The following is a 20,157-nucleotide window of genomic DNA, read 5'->3' as shown; positions in this document are numbered from 1 at the left end:
GACAATAGGATTTTATTTATTTTTACACTATATTTTCACTGAAAGCTGACCGAATCCGACCCGAGCCCAAATACAATTTATAGCTACATTTCTGACCGAACCCGGCCCGACCCGTCGGGTACTGTCGGGCACGGATCGCCACACTCTAGTGTGTGTATGTGTCCCCTATTGAATTTCTGTCTTTGAGAGATATTATTTTGTGATATAACTGAATTTTCTATCCATACATATAAATTTTAAATATATTAAAATGATAAGGCATCTTTGAGTAAACTGCGAGTATCATTTAAGTAGGCTAAATGCTTTCCGGGTGAGTGTCCTCTTTTTTGGAAATCAAAATATGGTCACCCTACGCTAAGTAATGTTAGTGGTGTCAAGCTAACAGTTAGCCCTACCACTGTGGTTGTGTGTGCAGCCACGCAGACTCACCTAACTGCTGTGGTGAAGGTGAGTGTGGTGTATTGATAGAGTTGGCAGTTCAGCGTGTTGATTCGCCACCAAATCGTTTGAAAGTATGGCTACTACACAACACTCTGTGGGTATCAAATGAAGTACTCTATTGGTATCAATTTAAGGACACCTGGTATTGGTACTGGTATCATAATTTCTTTAAACGAATACCCAGCCTTAAGGATCATCCAGAAAAAAAGTTTAACCTCCCGACTTTTTGCTACAGCTCAATGTGACATCATCTGGAAACAGAGTACTATATTTGCAAACCAGACGTGCACATTCATCCATGATAACTGTTCTGAGTTGTAAAACCTCTTCTAATAGCACAACAAACCTGCAGGCAATGTTTTGGTGTCTGCTAAACCTTCAAACCCATGGATCTATTCCTCAAAACAGACTTTCTGGATTGTATTTCAGCATCTCAATGGTACCTGAAACAACACGCCCACACCAATGCGGCCCTGTGTGTTTTTTTTTTCTAACACTGCGCTCTCTTTAGTCAGGAAGCCTGGTTACTTGACATTCTGTGCAGCTGCATCACAGTAATAAATGCTGTAAACAGTCGTCTTCGCTAGAAGGCTTTTACTGCTTAGCAAGCAATTATGGCATGCTAATTTTCCGAGAGTTTGATATGCAAGAAAAACTTTGTCTTTGTTATGTTATATCATCAAAATCATTCCAGTGAGGTGTGGGGCAGCTGTGCTTGTTTTGTAAAACCTATAAGGAATCCTGCCTCATTCAGTTTTAAAGGACTACTAGTTTGTCTAAAGGAAATATTAATATCCTCATGTGCTCTGAATGCAGTTTCATAGGCTTTCCAATTATCACTCATTAAGTGCTGGCCTGTTTTTAATGATTCAAATAAAAAATTCAGAGCTAAATGTAATCCACATAGTGCTTCAAAACCCCATATAGGTCTACATAGCTTCTAACCTCTGTTACATTAAGTGACTGCACTGGTAGATAATATATACCAACAGTCAGCATTTTTAACTTCATGCTTTATCTACATCCATCTCATTCTATGCCTTTGCTCCTCAGACTGGAGCTGAGTGAAGTGGAGGTGGAGCTTGGCAGGTTCTTCTCTCTCCGACAGGAGCTGCAGGAGGAGGAGCGGGTCTTCCGGGGTCTTAAGGCCCAGAAGGCAGCGACACGGCTGGAGCGGGAAAGGAAAGCCAGCCAGAACCTGCAGCTCAAGATACAGCATCTCAGGGAGTAGGGAAAACAGCCATATTTTCCATTCACACTGTGCATACAAAATGATTGATCTCAGAACATAAACAAGTGAAGTAAATGATGTGACGTTAATTTAAGCAAAAATACCACTTATAAGCACACGGCACAAGATTATAAATAATTCATTCGTGCACTGAAATGAGATCAAATGCAACATTGTGACTTGTGTGTTCAAAGTGCCTATGGAAATATTGTTTGTCCTTTGAAATTGCTGTGTGGCTTTTTTATTGATTCTTTTTATGAGAAGCCTGTATAGGGAATCAGTTATATCAACCTTGGGTGTAAAGACTGGTATGTGTGTATGTGTTTGTGATTGCGTTCTGATAGTAAACAGGCAGCCATGCTGAAGAAAGAAGAGGCTGAATGTCAGAAGAAAATTGAAGAGGGCCAGGCAAACCGCAAGATAGCTGCCAAGTACTTGAAAGAGACCATTAAAAGGTAATCAGCTTTTTAAGCCAATAAATGGGGCTTAGACTAGAACAAGAATATGGTGTTTCTCAGAGAGCTCATTGAAGAGTTGACACATCCTATTGATCATTAGCTCATACTGGCTGGATATATTACAAGCAGGCCACATAGGATACTTGAAAGAGCTCAGCTTCATGCAGAAAAGTTCTAGCGGACAGTGAATAGCACATCAGATCTGAGGAGAAAAAAATGATTACAGTTAGTCACGAAATTTCCCAAGAAAATGCTAATATGGAAAATACTGCCTTGTAAATGAAATTAAGGTTTTGTTCTGGTCTGTAGTCTACGGTGACAGTGAGCTTATGTGACTTTGGTTGGTCACCCTCAACAAAAGTGTTCTTGTTGCCATTTAAAGCAAGAGGTTAAGAAATCCAATACAGTCACAGTGGGTCCACCTCAAAGCATTAAAGGAGCTCTATATGATATTGAGATTGTAGCTGACTCAGAGGTTGTCTTCACACAAATCTCAACATGGATATGGCTGAACTGGCGACTAGCAGCTAAAAGTGCGAACAGCAAAAACAGCTGTAACAACAGCGACAGTGCTGACAGAGCTAACAGTGTTAACTGGAGGGTGAGCGCTACGCTTCGACTACAACGCCGTCCCATTATCAGCAGTAACCACCGAGTGAATTCTCTATATTTTTACACCGCAAATAGTTGTTTGCTGCTATGTTAATGCTCTGTATGTTGTATAGAATTTCTTTAAAGGATAAGGCTTGTGATATTATATTTACTTATGGTCAAAAATACCAAAGACGAAACCAGCAATGAACTGATCCTATTAATAAGCATTACTCTAGTAGCCAAAGCCTTATGTATGTTTATTTCTGTGTTACTGAGCACCGTCGTGGTTGAAAACTACTAAAAACTAATCAGTGAGCCACACAATGAGTCTCATGTTCCTTAATTACCAGGAATGTAAGATCTGTAGTTTATTATGAGCCATGAACATCAATATGTATTCATCAGTGGCTGGAAAAAATGTGCAACAAATCCATTATTTACTCCTCTTTGAGTAACATTTACTATAAACTACTAGGGGTCGGAATCACCAGAGGATCAACGATACGATATCATCTCGATACTTAAGTCACGATACGATATTATTGCGATTTTAAATGTGTTGTGATATGCTGAGATTTGCGATAAAATAAATTGTGATTTATTACCTTTATTCAACTATAAATTAAGTCTCCAAAGGAAAACTTTGTCACCATGTGTTATAACTAATAACTAACAACATAACAAGTTTTCAGTCTCTTCATCTCACCTCAGCCATTTTTTTCCGCAGCAGCAAAATGTATCTAGTGGACTGAAAAAGTAATTGATTTTATTATTCTGGTAGGCTACCTAAAGTTTAATTTGTGTTTGTAGTATTGATAATTTATATAATAAAAAATCGATACTTGGCACCATGTGACGATACGATATTGCCACACAAAAATATCGCGATACTATGCTGTATTGATTATTATTGATTTTGTACATGTTTATTTGTATATGTCTTTTTTTTTATAAATGCCTATATGTATGTGGAACCTGAGCTGAACAGTGTTTTCTATCACTATTCACCACCTTAAAGCTAAAGTGAACAGTATTTTCTTGTAATTCTCAGAGGGATGTGGTTACAGAGAATAAAGCATTTCTCTGAGTTGTGATAATTAACCTCAGTGTTGCTCAGCTCCCTTGAAGTTTTAATCCCAAGTAGTAACAGCAGGTTTGTTTTTCCTCTCTGTACTGTATTTGTGATTGCCCCTGTTTCATTCAGGATGCATCAGCAAGAGGCAGAGAAGGAGCAGCAGAACAGGGAGTTACTGGAGAAGAGGATACAAGCTGTCAAGTCACTGAAATCTAACATAGCAGCCACCCAAGTGAGCAACAACACCCTCTCATACTTTCTATAGCATTATGGTTGTTGTTTTAGCAGTGATGAGAAACACAAGCTATAGCGCTATGTATTATTTATATTTTCCATAGCTACCATATCTATAGTGCAGTATAAGATGATTCTAAAGTGCATACATTAACAACCTTTTATGTACAAACCATATTCAGCGATACATTACGACTCATAAAGCTTTAATTTGCCTTGATTTGTGCTAAGATGGTAAAATAAGCACACATGTAACTGTAAGGTTTTCAAATGTTTGTGATTATTATCGCAGTCAAGGGTCATAATTGTGCCATTAATGCTTTTCAAAAACGTTGACAGCTTGCCAACCACATGACCTTAAAATTTGCTGATATGAATTATTAGCTAATGCTTGAGTGAATTTTCTTGCCATGCTGGGACCTATATGTAATCAGGATGCTAGAAGAGAAAGGAGAAGAAAAAGATGGAGCTGGCAAGGACTTTAAACCCAAATAATAATGCAATGACCAACTTCTTTCAGTTAGCTCACAGTGAAGGCAAACAATATCCAGGAGGCTAACATTAGCGCTAACTTTACTAGCCAAGAGGTAGCTAGTGTCATTAAAGGAACCACCAGGCCCGTCACCACCTGTGAGAAAGACGATAGTGCCTATGTAACCCCTGTTACTGAGTTTGCATGCATGCATCGATACAAGTAAAGCAAATTTAGGAAGGGCCCATTAACTGGACCTTTTCAGGGACCCAGTCATTTCTGTGGGCAGGCCTGAGTATGTATTGTATGTGCATTTCAATCTATGGGGGAAAAGCTAACAGATAACTGATGTTTGCTCTTGAATTACTAATTTTGTGTGCACAAATTAACAGAGCATTATGCTAAACAAAGTTGTTAGCATTTTGATTGGGGGATGTCAAAGCTAACACAGTGTTGTCTGACAGGCATAATTTCAAGTAGATCCATTCCATGTCCAAAATAAAAACAAAACTGCATTTAATACTTCAATAGGTCAATAATATTGACCACCTGACAACTGTTTATTTTTCACTGCGTTGCCTTCAGGCCACACAGAGGTATAACAACAGCCAAAGCTGTAACATTTGATCTGACCAAATTATCCTCCTAGCTAGTAGAGATGTGAAGCAGAAACTATGTTTTCATTACTACACTTTCTCATGGATCCCCATATGTAGTGAATTCAACTCCTGAGTGTGTACACTGTTGCCAACAGTGTTTATATGCTCATCATCATAATCTTGCAGTGCTAATCATCATCATGCTTAGTGCTGTATTTTCCAAGTCAACAGGTACATTTTGTATTTTGGAAAAAAATAGCTCTGTGATCTTCATCTCTCCCATTTCAAATGATCAACACTTCATTAAGCTCACATATGATGTGATCAAATATAGCCTCTTTAAGCCGACCTTATTTCTTTAGGAGAGCTTACAGGTCCATCAAAGCAGAGCCAAAGCAAACGCCCAGAAGAAAGAGCAGCGACAGAGACGACTGAGAGAATCCCTGCAGGCCCAAGGAATCAACAGTATCAAGCATATGTACCAACAGAAACAACTAGAGGAGATAAAACGAAAACAAGAGTATGTACTCTCCTCTCCTCTCTCCTCTCCTCTCCTCTCCTCTCCCACATGCATGTCCTCCACTCCCACTCCATGCAGCAGTGTGTGGGTGTTTTCTCTCGCTGTGTGCTGAGGAATACATGACCGCATTTCAGTATAATGCAGTCCTGTTGATTTGCCTTTCTCAGGGAATTCGAGGAGAGGCAGAAGTCAAAGAGATTGGAGATTGTTGCAAAAATCCTTCAGGAGGAACAGCTGGTAAAGAGCAGAAAGAAGCAGCAGGCAGTCCTGCCTAAACCCTCAGCCTCTGACAAGTTCCAATCTCTTGAGAGGGCAAGAGAAAACCTCCTGTACCCCCTGGGTCCCAGCCCCCCACCAGCCGCTGAGGAGAAAGCCACAATCGTAAGTGGTTCATTACATCTGAGATGACACTTGTGAAATGACTGCGTAAAGAGATCGAGTGCATTTTGAACAATTATGACCCAATGTGTGTGTGTGTGCATTTGTCCAGCAGTTAAAACAGTTCATTGACGTCAGCAGCTCATCGTCAGCTTCCTCTGATGTTGAGGACCCAGATGAAACCATGCAACAGGAAGTGGACCAGCAGAGCCTTGCTGTCAGCCTGGCTGAGCCCGAGTTCTCTGGGCTGTGGGACCAGAACTACAAGGTGCATTGAAACAGCATCCACTGCCAAGCAAAGCAAATCCCTGCAAGATGCTAAATTTAAACACTCATAAATCATGTCCCATTCTCAGCAGCCACGTTATTTTTCTATGGATGTGCTTATTGCATATTTTTCAACGTCTAAATTCCCCAGCTGCAGACTGAAGCACATTGTAGAAATAATTTCACTGAAAGCCAGTATTTAATTGGTTTGAAATAGTTGTGTAGCAGGTTTGATTTAAGAGATTCTGGAACAAAACACAGGTTCAATTCCCAGTACTTCAGTCGTACCTCGTTCTTGTTAGCGTCTTCCAGTAAATACAGCTGTCAATGTTTGTGGATGGGAAACCAGTGAGGGGTCATGCTCTAGTTCCGTCATTAGACTCCTGCAACTTTGGCAGGGCACGTGCATAAGGGAGGATGGGATCTGCAGGGGGAACCTCCACATCCTTCCTCTGAAACTCATCCCTGGCAAGTGAAACAGAGCACCATGTTTCGCAAGGGTAGCACAGTCTGTCTTAATCCTCCCAGGTCAACAATCAGGCCTCAGTGCTGAGAGAATTAGGGAGAGCCTGAGCAATCCAAGTTTTTGAGGGCCTGTACAGATATTTTAGGAATAAGCTTTTATTTTGGCTGACACTGAATTAAAAATGGGAGAATTTACATTTGGAATGGAAGCGATCAGTGCTGTAGCAAATAGTCGATTCATTTCAATCAATCAACAGAAAATTATTTAACATCAATTTCTGTTATCTGTTTAAAAGTAGTTTTTCAAGTAAATAGATTAAAGAGACAGTTCACCCAAATCAATCAAAATCAAAAATACATATTTTCGCCAAGTGGCAACCTTTGGGGCTGAAAAATTAAGCCTAAAAACTGCAGTTCTTTGAACGGCAGCTTGAGGCTGGCTCCGGAAGCCAGTTAGTGTCCATACACACCCATGTTAGAACACCTAACTTTACAGCAGAAATAAACCCTACAATAGAACAGGATGCCAACTAATAAATGTTTACAGCCTGGTACAAAAAACATTTTTGGTCTTTTATAGCTAATTTCCCCATTTGTGACAGCTGTACAGGGGATGACATTTTATATAACTCACCTGTATTTTTTTTTTTTACCAAGGATTTAAATTGAGCATAATTAAGGGTGGACTGCTTTAAGTGACAGGCTCTCTGGCAATAGTGTCCTTAGCTTCTCAGTCAGATCCACCCCTTGCTCCTCCACAGCGCAAGCCTGTTGCCCAAATATGGTCAATTCTGGCTCCAGATATCCAAGACGGTGACAGCTGTAATGCCGAACTTGAGGCTTCAAAATGGGAGTCCGCAAACCAATGGGTGATGTCATAGTAGCTACGCCCATTATTTAGTCTATGATTTTTCCTCTTAACTGTAGCTCTTTTTATCAGTATAAATTGTTTTGGTGTGAGTTGTGCTGGAGATATCGCCCGTAGAGATATCTGCTTTCTCTCCAGTGTAATGGAACTAGATGGCACTCAGCTTGTGCTGCTCAAAGCACCAAAAAACACATTTGAAAAACTCAACAGCAATGTCTCTTTCCAGAAATCATGACCCGGTTACTCAAGATAATCCACAGACCTTGTTGTGAGCAGCTTCATGTAGCAGCTATTTACTTTCTACCGGACTACACCCACCACCTGTATCACCGTGCAGAAGGAAGCGTGCATCTACTAATGGACAAGAGGCTCATGCTCAAACAGCGCGAGATGTAAACATTGGCTTCATTCCAATACCCCTCCTTGACTCCTCTGTCCTCTATCCTCAATCATTTGACCAAGAAATCGATCAAGACTCGCCATCTTGTAGGATGTCTCAATTTGTTAAATGCACTTGGAGGACTCGAGGAGAGGGTCTTCGTCACTCGGCACTCACACCAAAACAATCTAGACTGATAAATAGCACTACAGGTAACAGGAAAAATATGTATTTTTGATTTTGGGGTGAACTGTCCCTTTAAAATTCCCTGGTTCCAGCTTCTCAAATTTGACACTTTGCTACTTTTTACTGTTTGAGAAACTAATATCTTTGGATTTGGACTGTCGGACAAAATAAGACATTTAAAGGCGTCACCTTGGAATCTCGGAAACTGTTTTTTTTCTCCACTATTTTCTGACTGACTTAAAGGGATAGTTCGGGTTTTTGGACATGAAGTTGTGTGAAATGCTGACCATCTGTAGCTCTGATGTGATGGTGTCACTACTCTCAATGAGCCTCCTGCTCTGAGAAATGGCCAAGTTGCCTACGGGTTACATCTGTAACAGGAAACCGATGGAATTGGGAGCCGGTGATGTTTTTATTCCCACAGCTGGGTAAATCACAAGTTCGCACCATTTTGGTATTCCTCTGTTTACCTACAGCAGCTGATGAGGGTGTGTCGTGAGCCTGAGCTGGTGTTTGCACTGTAGTAGTAGGTATATATAGGGCTAGTACATCTTCTTCCTCACTGATACTGGCCAGAAAATAGTCCCAATTGATAGCAAGGTCTGACTTAATGCGGGGATGTTTTAAAATTATTGAAATAGTCTAACAAAACACATGCATACTTTTTTGTATCTTAAAACCTTTTGGTTACGTGTCCCCCTTATATCTTAAGAACTACTTTTTCTCCGGTAAGCTACAGGCGATTTCTCAGAGCAGGAGGCTCGTTGACAGTAGTGACACAGTCACATCAGAGCTACAGATGGTCAGCGTTTCACACAACTTCATGTCCAAAAACCCGAACTATCCCTTTAATGATTAATTAATTAGTCAAAAAAATAGAGATAGAGTCTCTCAGGGAATGATGTTTTTCTGAAGGCCAACATGGAAGTTAGCGTTGCCCTGGTTCCCTTGTCAAAAATCCAATGGGATTTTACTGATGGATTTTAGATTATTGCAGAAAACCAGCTCTGTGGCAAACAAAAGTCTATGATACTTACACATAACAAAGCAACGCTTTTATGACTTTTTAAGCCTTAATGCAATGGATAGAAGTAAAAACCTAATGTTAGGCTATTAGCAAACTACATTATGGTGGCATGGTTTAACATAGACACCACAATAAGGCTGTAAAGCTGTGGTCGGTGTGTTGATGTCCTATAGTCTCATTTAGCCACATTAACCCAACCAAAAACGTCCATTGATTTCGAGATGAGTGAACCAGGAGTGCTAAAATGCTAACTCATTTCTGGGTTTTAGGACTCATTCCTGGGGCTCTCTAGTATCAATAATTGTCAGTTGCAATTCTATTATCTACAGTTCAAGAACCTATTATCCGACAATTCTCAAAGATCGTACAACATAATTTGTGTTATATTATTTTGGAGGCATTGGTGTGCGTATTTCCAGCAGCTGTACCTTCATAGTTGGGATAACCGCAATGTGTTTACGACAAGAACCTGTGTTCAGACCACAGAAAACAGTATGGTGACTAGCAGCTCTTCTTCTATCCAGCTAACTGTGACTGCTGCTACTTTTACCACTCCTCAGCAAAATGATCCTTCGTTAACAGGATTATGGTAATCCTAGTACTACTCTACCCAATGATAAAAGTGATGAAGATGATGATACAATAACAATGAGAGTCTTTACCATCTTTATCACAATCATAAATACATGGTCATATCAAATCAGATCAAAATGTCCCATTAGACTTCAGTTAGAGGGTCACAAAGAATTAGTTGCTAACTTATTTTACGTGATACAATAGAAGTATCACACTGATATCTGTGCCCTGAGTAACATAAACACATTAACGTACAGTACACAGAGCTCCTTTAGGCAACTAGCACTGACTTTGTAACACAGTCTACAGGACACTGTCGACCTTTTAGAAGTTCACAGCGGTTACTGTTTGCTTCCGTTTCTCTCAACATATATAGGCTCAGTTAACCTATTGTCACATTTCCTTACAGTGGGATATACTTGAGAGTTTCCTATAGACAACAAGTAAAGACTTGATAAGTTCCCTCCATCACCACAGTTCTGCATCGCAGTGACAGCACCAATTCTGACTTTTCTTGAATCCGAAGATTAAGTGCCATGCTCAAGGGCTGCTCCGTGGTAGATGTTGATGAAGGCAGTGCCATGGAGGTGAATTGGCTATCTGTCTCATCCACCCCCCCACCCCTGTACACACTTGAAATGTGGGGCGACAGGCATCACTTCTCATTGTGCTGGTGCCTTTGAGGCCTCGGAGTGAGCGCAGCTCGCAGCTCTGAGCCAAGTAGCAATCCAAGTGGAAGCGATCTCTTCCCCTAACATACAGATCAGACTCATCACAGGCTACTTCTCAGCACAGTAATGGCTAGTGCGATAGATGAGCACGGCAATGTAACAAAGCTAATAAGATGATTCATGAGGGGGAGAACGATGCTGAAATGTCTGTTCACTTCAAGTGCTTTACAGTACAGGAAGAACAGAGCGGGGGTATAATGACAACAGCATAGAAAGCGTAACAGGGTTCTTAAAAACACTATTTTTACATGTAGATACACTTTAATATCTTAACACATGGCTTAGCTCTTTTTTTCTCCTTAAGTAGCTGGATTGTTGGAAATCTTATGTCTACCACACTGACAGCATCTCATATATTATGTATCACTTTGTTCCAACCAAGACTAGGTGTCCACCCTCACACTTTTTGGTACTGTCTAAAATGTGTTGCAGTAGTGTCTAGTAGTGTCATATATATAATTTTATATTTATTTTTAAGGAAATGTGACCATGACATGAACTGAGACATCTTACTGCCGGAAAATAAAGTTGTCTGTGCTTTCTGGTGAACAAACAATGGACTGGCTACACCTTTTGTGAATGACCTCAAACATATCTTTAGCATTTCTATACGGCTTTTTCTTGTTACCTATCAACAACATTGTCCTTATAAATATATATTTCTATAAATCTACAGTTAGTTAGAGCTCACAGTTGATATCAAATACTAGTTTTGAACAATTGACCATGTGTCCAATTTCTTTAGTTAAAGATAAAGCTACATGTTAATACACAGAGGAATGAGTAGAAATGTCTGTCATTTTAAATTGCAGCAGACTAAGCCTGTAGGAAGTGCATTGTTTTAATCTCATAACAGGATTTCTTAGTCCTACGTTAAATGATATGTCATCTTTATTGTTCCTAATGACGTGCATATTTACATCTCCACTCAATCTGAAGGAGAATATTAGGTACATTTTCTGTTGTATATAAAGAGGCATTTTCAAGTAAGTGAACTTTTATTCTGTTATGTTACAATGAGACAATTAGGGTTTTATTACAGTGATTATTTATGATGACCTCACCAGCTGTTGCTTCCCTGTGTGGTTACAGAAGCTCCAGAATGAGAATGACATGAAAATGACATTGGTGCAGACAGAAGTCAAACAGAACGAACCTGCAGTGACCAGTGGAAAGCTCAACATTCCTCCGAAAAAGGTTCATGGAAAAGAGTTGAAAGGGCCTCCATTCATCAGTAAACCAGAGATCATCCTTTTTAAGGTACCATACTGCTGGTGCTGTAGAATGCACAGCCTGAAAAGACTTTGTTCATGTCTTTAAGGGTAACTTAGGAAATTGTCCAAAGGTGAAAAAAAGAAAATTCCTGTGAAACAGTCAGCATGTTTTTTTCTGCATCTAACTGGGTGAATTAAACAAGACAAACATCAAGATTTACATTGTAACCTGTTTCGCCACTGCTGGCTGCAGCTCAACACTGGACCAGTTTCAAAATTTGTTGTTTCAGATTGTCAGTTAGACCCTGTTTAGACCTGGTATTAACATTTGTTTTGGGTGAGCCGATCACAGCTCACTGGACAGCGCTAAATACAAGTGTAAACGACCACCAAGTAGCATTGTGATCTGATTACTCAAACCACTTGCTGAGGTGGTCTGGGACACATTTGACCACATACCTTTTGTAGTGTAAACTCTAGTGTGTACTGATGCGTCTCCGACAAGGACTTCATCATCAGTGCAGGACATGGTGGTTGTTTTGGTGACAATGCGCTAATGCTCTGTAACTTACCCATTTTATGTCGGGTTAGACAAAGTGTTGTGAGACCATCCATTATTTTGCCCAATGGAAGATGCATTGAATTCTGCTGACAGTTGAATTTCCAGCTGTGCTAACACAGCTACTAATGTGACTAGCAAGACTGCCACAGCGCAACTAGCAAAAGTGTGGACATAATAACCATGTGTGGGGCAACAATGTAATCTGAATACAAGTGGTCATCTGGAGGCACATGTAAGACACAGGTGTGCCTCAGCTGTCCTCTTTTGTTTACATCACCAAAATGTGTGTCAATACCAGGTCTAAACAGGCTCACAGACACAAAACATGGGAAAAAAAGGTCCAGGTTGAAAAATAACAAAGCACACTTTAAGCAGATCTAATAGTAGTAAACATTGTGTGTAATGTGCATCTTTCCCATTTAAAATTATGTAAGTCTAATTAAGTCTAATTAAGTTTTGATCATTTGTTAATGGATTTCGATAGCAACAAAGTGACATTACAGAGAATGTTCTTGTTCTGCTTTAGGACTTTGAAGTGGGGAAAATGTATAAGAAGAAAATCGTCCTGACTAACATCAGCTACGTCACCAACCACTGCAAGCTTCTGGGGGTCTCCACCCATATGAGGGATTTTATCTCTATCAAGTAAGTTTTTTTCATCATCAGTCTTTAAACACATAACGGTGTAGTCAGTGGGTGTAGTGCATATGGAACAAAAAGTGGGTCAAGACTGTAAGAGAAGACAAGACTACAAGTGCTATAACAAATGTTTATAATATACACTTTACAAATATACAGTATATACAAAATACACTCCACATGTCAGATCCACATATGTGGTAATGAATACTGTATTTGCATAATATTGAGTGGGGAAGTTCTTTCTTGACCTTATAAACAAACAATGAGGATAAACACAAAATTTGGTAGTTTCCATAGAACAAACTAACAACAAACAAAAGGTACAGTACATTTTGAAAACAAAGTATGCCTTGCATGTGTGCTGCTTATTACGTTGGCCATATGAAAAGCTTAAAAGAGCAATCCACCGGTTTAGTATTACACTTTTGTAACACTGTCAGACTTACAAGAAAAAACCCCAAATGTCAAAAACAATTCAAAGCCAGAGATTCCGTCCTTTTGATAACATCCTTCTCTTCTTCCTTGCTTACATCACCCACAATTCTACTCGACTGCCGACAGTTCAGTGGGAGATTTGTGTGTGCTATGCTCGCAGCGGCTGTATAGCGGCTGTAACATTGAGCTGCTAGCCTCAAGCAGAGATGAGGAGCTACAGAGGTTTGAGGTTTTTTAAGCCCACACCACCAGATTTTTTTTTTAACTTTTCAAACGTACTCATCTTCAGCCACAGCCGATGTTGCCTTGGGTGACATCACTTGAGGCTAATGACCAGATTTCACACAGCTCCATCTGTAGCCAAAAAGGCTTTATATAACTTCTTTTGTACATCAGCATTGGCACTCTCCCATACAGACCTGTAAACGGACATTGACAAATAAAATCGGTAGAGTTCCCCTTTAATAGGATATAAAAAAGGGGACTTTCAGTTCTTCTATTGCTACCCTTAAAAAGTTCATCAAGACATAAAGAAAATCAAATAGGGTTGTCTACCTCTCCATCCAAATTCCATTTAAGTTTGGATGGGTATGCTGTTTCCCCCTGCCTCCAGTCTTTGTGCCAAACAAGGCAACATGTGACTTGGACCGAACTCTCTACTGGACGCACAGGGATTATATTGATATTAATTTTTTTGACTCACTTTGGCTAAAAACCACAAAAAGGTATATTGCCCAAATTGCTGAACTGTCCCTTTAAAGTGTCAATCTACCATCATTATAGAGCTCCCCATCAATCCAAATGCCATATTGAGGTTGATTCTACATGTTCCAAATATACAGGCCAGACTTTGAAAGACGCCAGCAACTCCAGTTTGGCTCGATGTATCACCGTGGGACAAATCAATCTCTGTGGGGGCAAACACACACGGCACAGCATCAAGCAGCCCACTAGAACCTAAACTGAATCCCATCTGAGGAATATATTGAGATATTCATCTTACAGAGATTAATGAGACAGCCAAATAAAGACACACACAACACACAATTGTTGTTCAGTGGCATGCCTTAGAGAATTGCCATTGTTTTGAATATTCAGTGTACTTTTTAGACAAGAGGATTTAAAGACAGAATTCTGGTATTGTGACAACACGAGAGCTTGAGGTGGTTACAACAACAAATGTTAAAGCTCCTCTGAACTCACTTCACGTTGGACAGCTTAAGTTATCACACGGAAACATCTGCTAATGTATTACCACTTAGGAATCCAACACAACCACTTCTTGTCATTTTAAAAAGACGATGGAGTGGACGTGAAAGCAAAGCCTGTCCTCCCACATACGGACGCCAGCTTGGATCACCACGATTGCAGCTCCTCTTTTGAGACTTAGCTCAGTGAGTCAGTCTATGTCTCTGCTATCTCTCGCAGCCTGCCAGCAGCCCACAGGCCGGGCAGAGATGCATTGTTCTCCAGGTCACTCGCTGTGTATCACTTTCCCATCAGCTCCCCCATGACTTGATGTGGTTTCTTCGTCTCTCTTCTTTCTGCCTGACTGAGTGAAGAGTCTCCCAGGCTGCAGCAGGGTCAGCTGGAAACTACTGAGGCTGTTTTTGAGCCTTCGTGCTGGACCACTTGTCTGAACATATCACCTTCTAGTCCTCTGATCTTAACTCACATGTAGCAAACATGCAATTTCATAAAATATATACCATACATACATCATTATATATACATTATAGTGCATCTTATCTCTCTTTCATGTTACTGAAACACAACATTACTCTTCAGATTCTTCAAGATTACACATATTTTGAAGATACGCATATATTTTTGGAACAATTCAAAAGCATTTTAATCAAATTACAGTTATAAATATAGTAACATCAGGTGCTGGCTGCTGTTAGTTTTCTACATTAGATTGATTAGTGCTTCATTACTTGATACAAAAACTGTCATCCATCTTCTGTCATGACAGTTTGGTTTTCTGCTGCACCTGTTTGTCACTCTATTCATTATTTACTGACACCCATTAAAGGGTTGGGCATTTACAGAGTAACTGTTTATCTTAGAAAAGATAATACAGAAAAAAAAAATATATATATCAATCCGTATGCTTTAAAACACACCCCTACTCATTACAATACAATCAGGGGTTTTGCTGATACAGCCTCACATGGTCTGGTATGACCAACCGTCATGCTGTTGGATGGCTATCTCCCAAAACCCTGACATTTTAGTCATCCGGCTGCTCATATAATTTGTTACAGACAGAATCTGAACTCACCAGCTGGTAGGCAATCTTCGTAGTGATTTATAAGGTGGGGGAAACAATGACGCCAGAGGAGTGAAAAGTAATAAGAACACAAATTATGAAGACAAAGAAAGTTTTCTTTAAAGCATGCATTGATACAAAAGTCAAAAATAGTGCAGGATTTCTTCCTCACCCAAGACTGGAACCCTGCTCAGCAGCAGTAAAGAAGACGACTGCTTTAATGAGTATTAATGTAGCAGTACAGCTTCATTACATTAATCTTTCATTTTACATGCTTTGTTTTGACTTCAATGGAAAAGTTAGGTTTGGTAATTGGTTGTTTTGTTACTTTTCACCAGTTATTTCTGTGTTTCCACCTAAGTGGTAGTCTATAAAATTCTGTTACAAGGAATGCTTATTATCTGGTGATGCTAAAATGAAATTTAAGACACTGAACGACTTAAATATCCACTTGAGTAAGATCCAGGACAATGATACATAGTAGTCCTGGGCAGATTGATACAGCTGCGTAACTGGCATTACTAAGTCAGTTTGTGGACTTCATGAGTCTTCTCTGTATATTTTAGGGTGTCACAGATAAACATTTTAATGGTTAAAGCACAAAAGGAAAACAATAAGTAAACAGATGGTACCACACCAGGAGACATGTTTGTTGTTTCCTGCCTGTCGTCCCATTCCACGCACTCCCAGAAAGATCACCTTATGATGATGTCATTAAGACAATTGACTCAAAGAGTCTACGAAATTAAAGGAAATTCAATGTGCCATTATCCTGTAATCGCTTATGACTGCAGTGGCTGCTGCTCAGCATATGTTACATAGTCCCACTTAAAATGTAGTCCACTTCCAGTTATCAGAACGACAGCTGATGCCGTCAGGCTCCCCTGATTTCTGCCAATACCTTGGCTCCATCATACAGTCTAGGTCTACTATTCATGTTTGTTGTGTTTATATACATCCCACTGATTATACACACAACGTTGGGACTAGTCGTGACCAATAGATGACTCATCAAGCTAAAAAATAAATAAATGAAAGACAGGACATTTCTTGTTTTTCGTTGGTCAATGTAGCACTAACTCAATACTGGGTTAACCTAGCACTATTGGGTAGCTTTGATCCAGTGTAATATTTTTAGATTATTTTTGAGTTACTGGGTAAAATTAACCCGTTATTCCATTGATGCTATATTAACCCACGCTGGGTTACTTTCTTAACTAGTGATTTTTTGTGGTGTAGAAATTGACACAGAGACTATTCAAACAGGCAAACAATTGCCTAAAATATTTTAAAAAGATATGAAAAATTAGGGATATAGTATATTTTTTATCATCTTTACACAACACTCCTGTCGGCCATAACTGTAACTACCACCATAATTGTAACAGGGTAATGGACATAATAATGTAGGAATAATTAAGTTTGAGAAAAAAAAAAATGCTTACATGTGCTGACAAGTTCACCTGTTTCTGCCACAGTACCTATTATACACCCTCCTACTACTATTCAGTGCCTGCTGTGTGTAAAACATCTTGGTTATTCACACATTGAAACCTACAATATTGAGATCGGTCGTGACAACTGCAAAGCCTTCATGGCTCACCCAGTTAAAAACATTAGCACAGCAGGAGTAGAGAGAAACGTGAACCAGGAACACACTGGGTTTTTTTCACACCAGCCCATGGTTCCCTGTACGCCCCCTGAATTTCTAAAAATGGCTTCCCATCCCCCTACACGCCCCCCTTGTCCAGCGTACATGCATTGTGTATTCGTTCCAGAATGGGCTCTGTTGTATCTTTTCACTACTGGGACAAGAAACCACAACAGCCCAGGCTTGCCAGACTTGGTGAAAAGCCATTGTATAGAAGCTGTGTTTATGCAATTAGTGTCACCTCCTCACATGTACTGCAAATGACTGGCTGAGAGGAAGACACCCCTCTGTGGTCTGTATGCTCCTGAGCCGAGTTGTGAGATAAAGCCTGAGACTGTTGTAGAAATGGTGGTACTCCACAAAATCTGAGGGTGCGATCACACCTACAGCTTGTTTAATTTGCTCCAGATCACGCAGCATCAGGACAAAATACATTGTTTAGTTTTGCCTCCAGTCTCTGGATATTCATTAATGACAAAACAGTACATGGAGAATACAAATTCAAAAGGAACCTTTAAGTTTTAATTAATATAATTAGGATGTTTTGTCTGCTACAGGATTCCACTGAAGAGGTTTCTGAAAGTGTACTCAGATTTTACCATTTCAAGGCTTGTTTACGAGGTACCAAGATGACCCAAGATGAACTCTACAATACAGACCTGATTTATGAATAATACGTCCTGTTTTCTCTTTCTAAAAAGAATTAAGTATCCCAAAGGCAGAAATTTATATTTATGATTTTATATATTTTGTGGTTTTCGAAACTATATGGTGACACCGTAGCCGTCACCATACTGTAATTGGCTAATGGGGACGCTGACCAACAGCCAGACAGTAACCTGAAGCCAGAATGCTTCTCCAGAAATACATGTGGGGCGGCAGTAGCTCAGTCCATAGGGACTTGGGTTGGGAACCGGAGGGTTGCCGGTTCAAGTCCCCGTCCGGACCAAAAATGTGGAGCGTGGACTGGTAGCTGGAGAGGTGCCAGTTCACCTCCTGGGCACTGCCGAGGTGCCCCTGAGCAAGGCACTGAATCCCCCAACTGCTCGGAGCGCCTGTCATGGGCAGCCCACTCTGACATCTCTCCATTTAGTGCATGTATAGGTCCAGTTTGTGCATGTGTGTGTTCGGACCTGTGTGTAATTGACAACAGAGTGTAAAATTGAATTTCCCCTCGGGGATTAATAAAGTATATAAAATTAAATTAAAATTAAAATTAAATTAAATTAAAAAATGTAGATGTCTTTGCTAACCCTACAGAGAAGGGTGCTATGGTTAATTGTAGGATGCAGAAGCCCCTCCCAAATCTCACTTTGTGTCACCCCATTGGTTTTTTAACTCAAGTCGAGGGCAGATTCCAAACAGAGGTGAAAACAAATGTAAACATACTACATACAAGTATTAACGAAACAGTGGCAACAGCATATCCAAGCTACTCCTGTGTGTGTACACATATGTATATACCTAAACATAATTCCAGCTTGGGTCATAACACAAGACCAGCGTTTAAAGCCATACTAGCCGTGCTATGCCTCGGCCTGCGTGTAGTGCTCACAATTACATGGTTAATGTGGCATGTTAGCATGCTAACATTGGCTATTAACACTAAACACAAAGTACAGCTGAGGCTGATTGAAGTGTCATATGTTTTGTAGGTATTTTAGTCATAAACCGAACTAGAGACCATCTTTAGATGGGATCACACCTGTCACAACCCCAATTTGCCCCTTAAAACGAATGTAAGCCAGGGGCGTAAACTGCCCCATCCCCTCCTGACTCCCTTGCTTGGACCACATGCATCCTCGAATTTCACTTTGATCTTAATAGAACACCTATAAAGTTTTGTGACTGCATCTTGCATGGTTGTGACTCATTTGTGCTTACAAAATCTGTCCACTGACAAACAGACTCAAAAACCTGGCAGGGGGCGTCGGTAGCGTAGTGGATAGTACCAGCACCCCACGTACAGAGGCATTGCCTCGCTGCAGCGGTCGCAGGTTCGAGTCCGGCCTGCGATCCTTTGCTGCGTGTCAGCCCCCATTCTCTCTCTCTGTCTCCCCATTTCACACACTGTCCTGTCAATTAAAGGCAAAAAGCCCAGAAAAATAATCTTTTTTAAAACAAACAAACAAAAAAAACCTGCCAGAATACTTAAAACAGCTACTGTGTTCTGTGAAGTTCTCGCTGCAGTAGTTATCTCCACGTATCACATATAGCCATGATGACACACACTCAAGGTAAAAACAGTACCAACCTTGCTGCCTTGGATAGTAATTATTGGGTGCTAGATGAAAAGTTAGGGAACCTCCAAGCTAATTATAGATCATCCTGTGGAGACAGGATGATCTGTAATTAGCTTGGACAGACATCAACAAATTTGGCCAACTGGCAGGCTGACATTTCCATCCCTAGAGCCAAGCGGCTAGCAAAGAGTATAGACTTTGAATGAAACTTACATAAGCTTCCAAGCTAATTTGAAATTTACAGGTATGTAGACTTTTCTCGTGGTGCATCTTGGGCTGCTGAATATGCTATCAAGCAACACCTAAAATATTGGTAGCCTAGATAGCTAATTAGTTAGTCAACTGTACCACATCAACATCTTAAAACTGTGCACAGATCAGTCAGCTAAGATTCTAAAAGCTATGTGGTCCTTAGTCTTCAGCACCAGCATTCACAAAATGCTGTCTGTTCTTGGCTTGAAAGCTACAGTTACAAGTGCACCAGTATAAGCAGTGTTAATGTGTCCCTGTGCCCCTCATGGCTGGGCTATCAATTAAACACGTACTTACACCATCATTGTCCCACCACTTCTGAGGCTTGGAGAATAAAGGAGCATTCCACTGACAATTGGTAGGCCTATGTAGTATCCCAAGACGT

The 20,157-nt window shown here is 40.2% G+C and overlaps 1 protein-coding gene across 6 annotated transcripts in view; it reads left to right on the top strand.

The window, feature by feature from the left end:
• The window catches only part of cfap74 (cilia and flagella associated protein 74), a 79,925-nt gene that overhangs the window by 3,448 nt on the left and 56,320 nt on the right, over window positions 1-20,157 (top strand). For 5 of the 6 annotated variants that reach the window (XM_050066005.1, XM_050066004.1, XM_050066002.1 and 2 more), the window contains exons 7-14: window positions 1,495-1,668; window positions 2,017-2,127; window positions 3,929-4,031; window positions 5,467-5,624; window positions 5,792-6,005; window positions 6,115-6,270; window positions 11,594-11,761; window positions 12,804-12,922. In XM_050066005.1, the coding sequence (XP_049921962.1) occupies window positions 1,495-1,668; window positions 2,017-2,127; window positions 3,929-4,031; window positions 5,467-5,624; window positions 5,792-6,005; window positions 6,115-6,270; window positions 11,594-11,761; window positions 12,804-12,922 (1,203 nt within the window). The remainder of the gene's footprint in view (window positions 1-1,494; window positions 1,669-2,016; window positions 2,128-3,928; window positions 4,032-5,466; window positions 5,625-5,791; window positions 6,006-6,114; window positions 6,271-11,593; window positions 11,762-12,803; window positions 12,923-20,157) is intronic. The other variant, XM_050066003.1, reaches the window with a different exon arrangement.

This window comes from Epinephelus moara, chromosome 16 (genome assembly GCF_006386435.1).
Source record: "Epinephelus moara isolate mb chromosome 16, YSFRI_EMoa_1.0, whole genome shotgun sequence".
In the NCBI taxonomy this organism is placed as follows: Eukaryota; Metazoa; Chordata; class Actinopteri; order Perciformes; family Serranidae; genus Epinephelus; species Epinephelus moara.
This window is presented reverse-complemented; position numbering and strand designations above follow the sequence as displayed.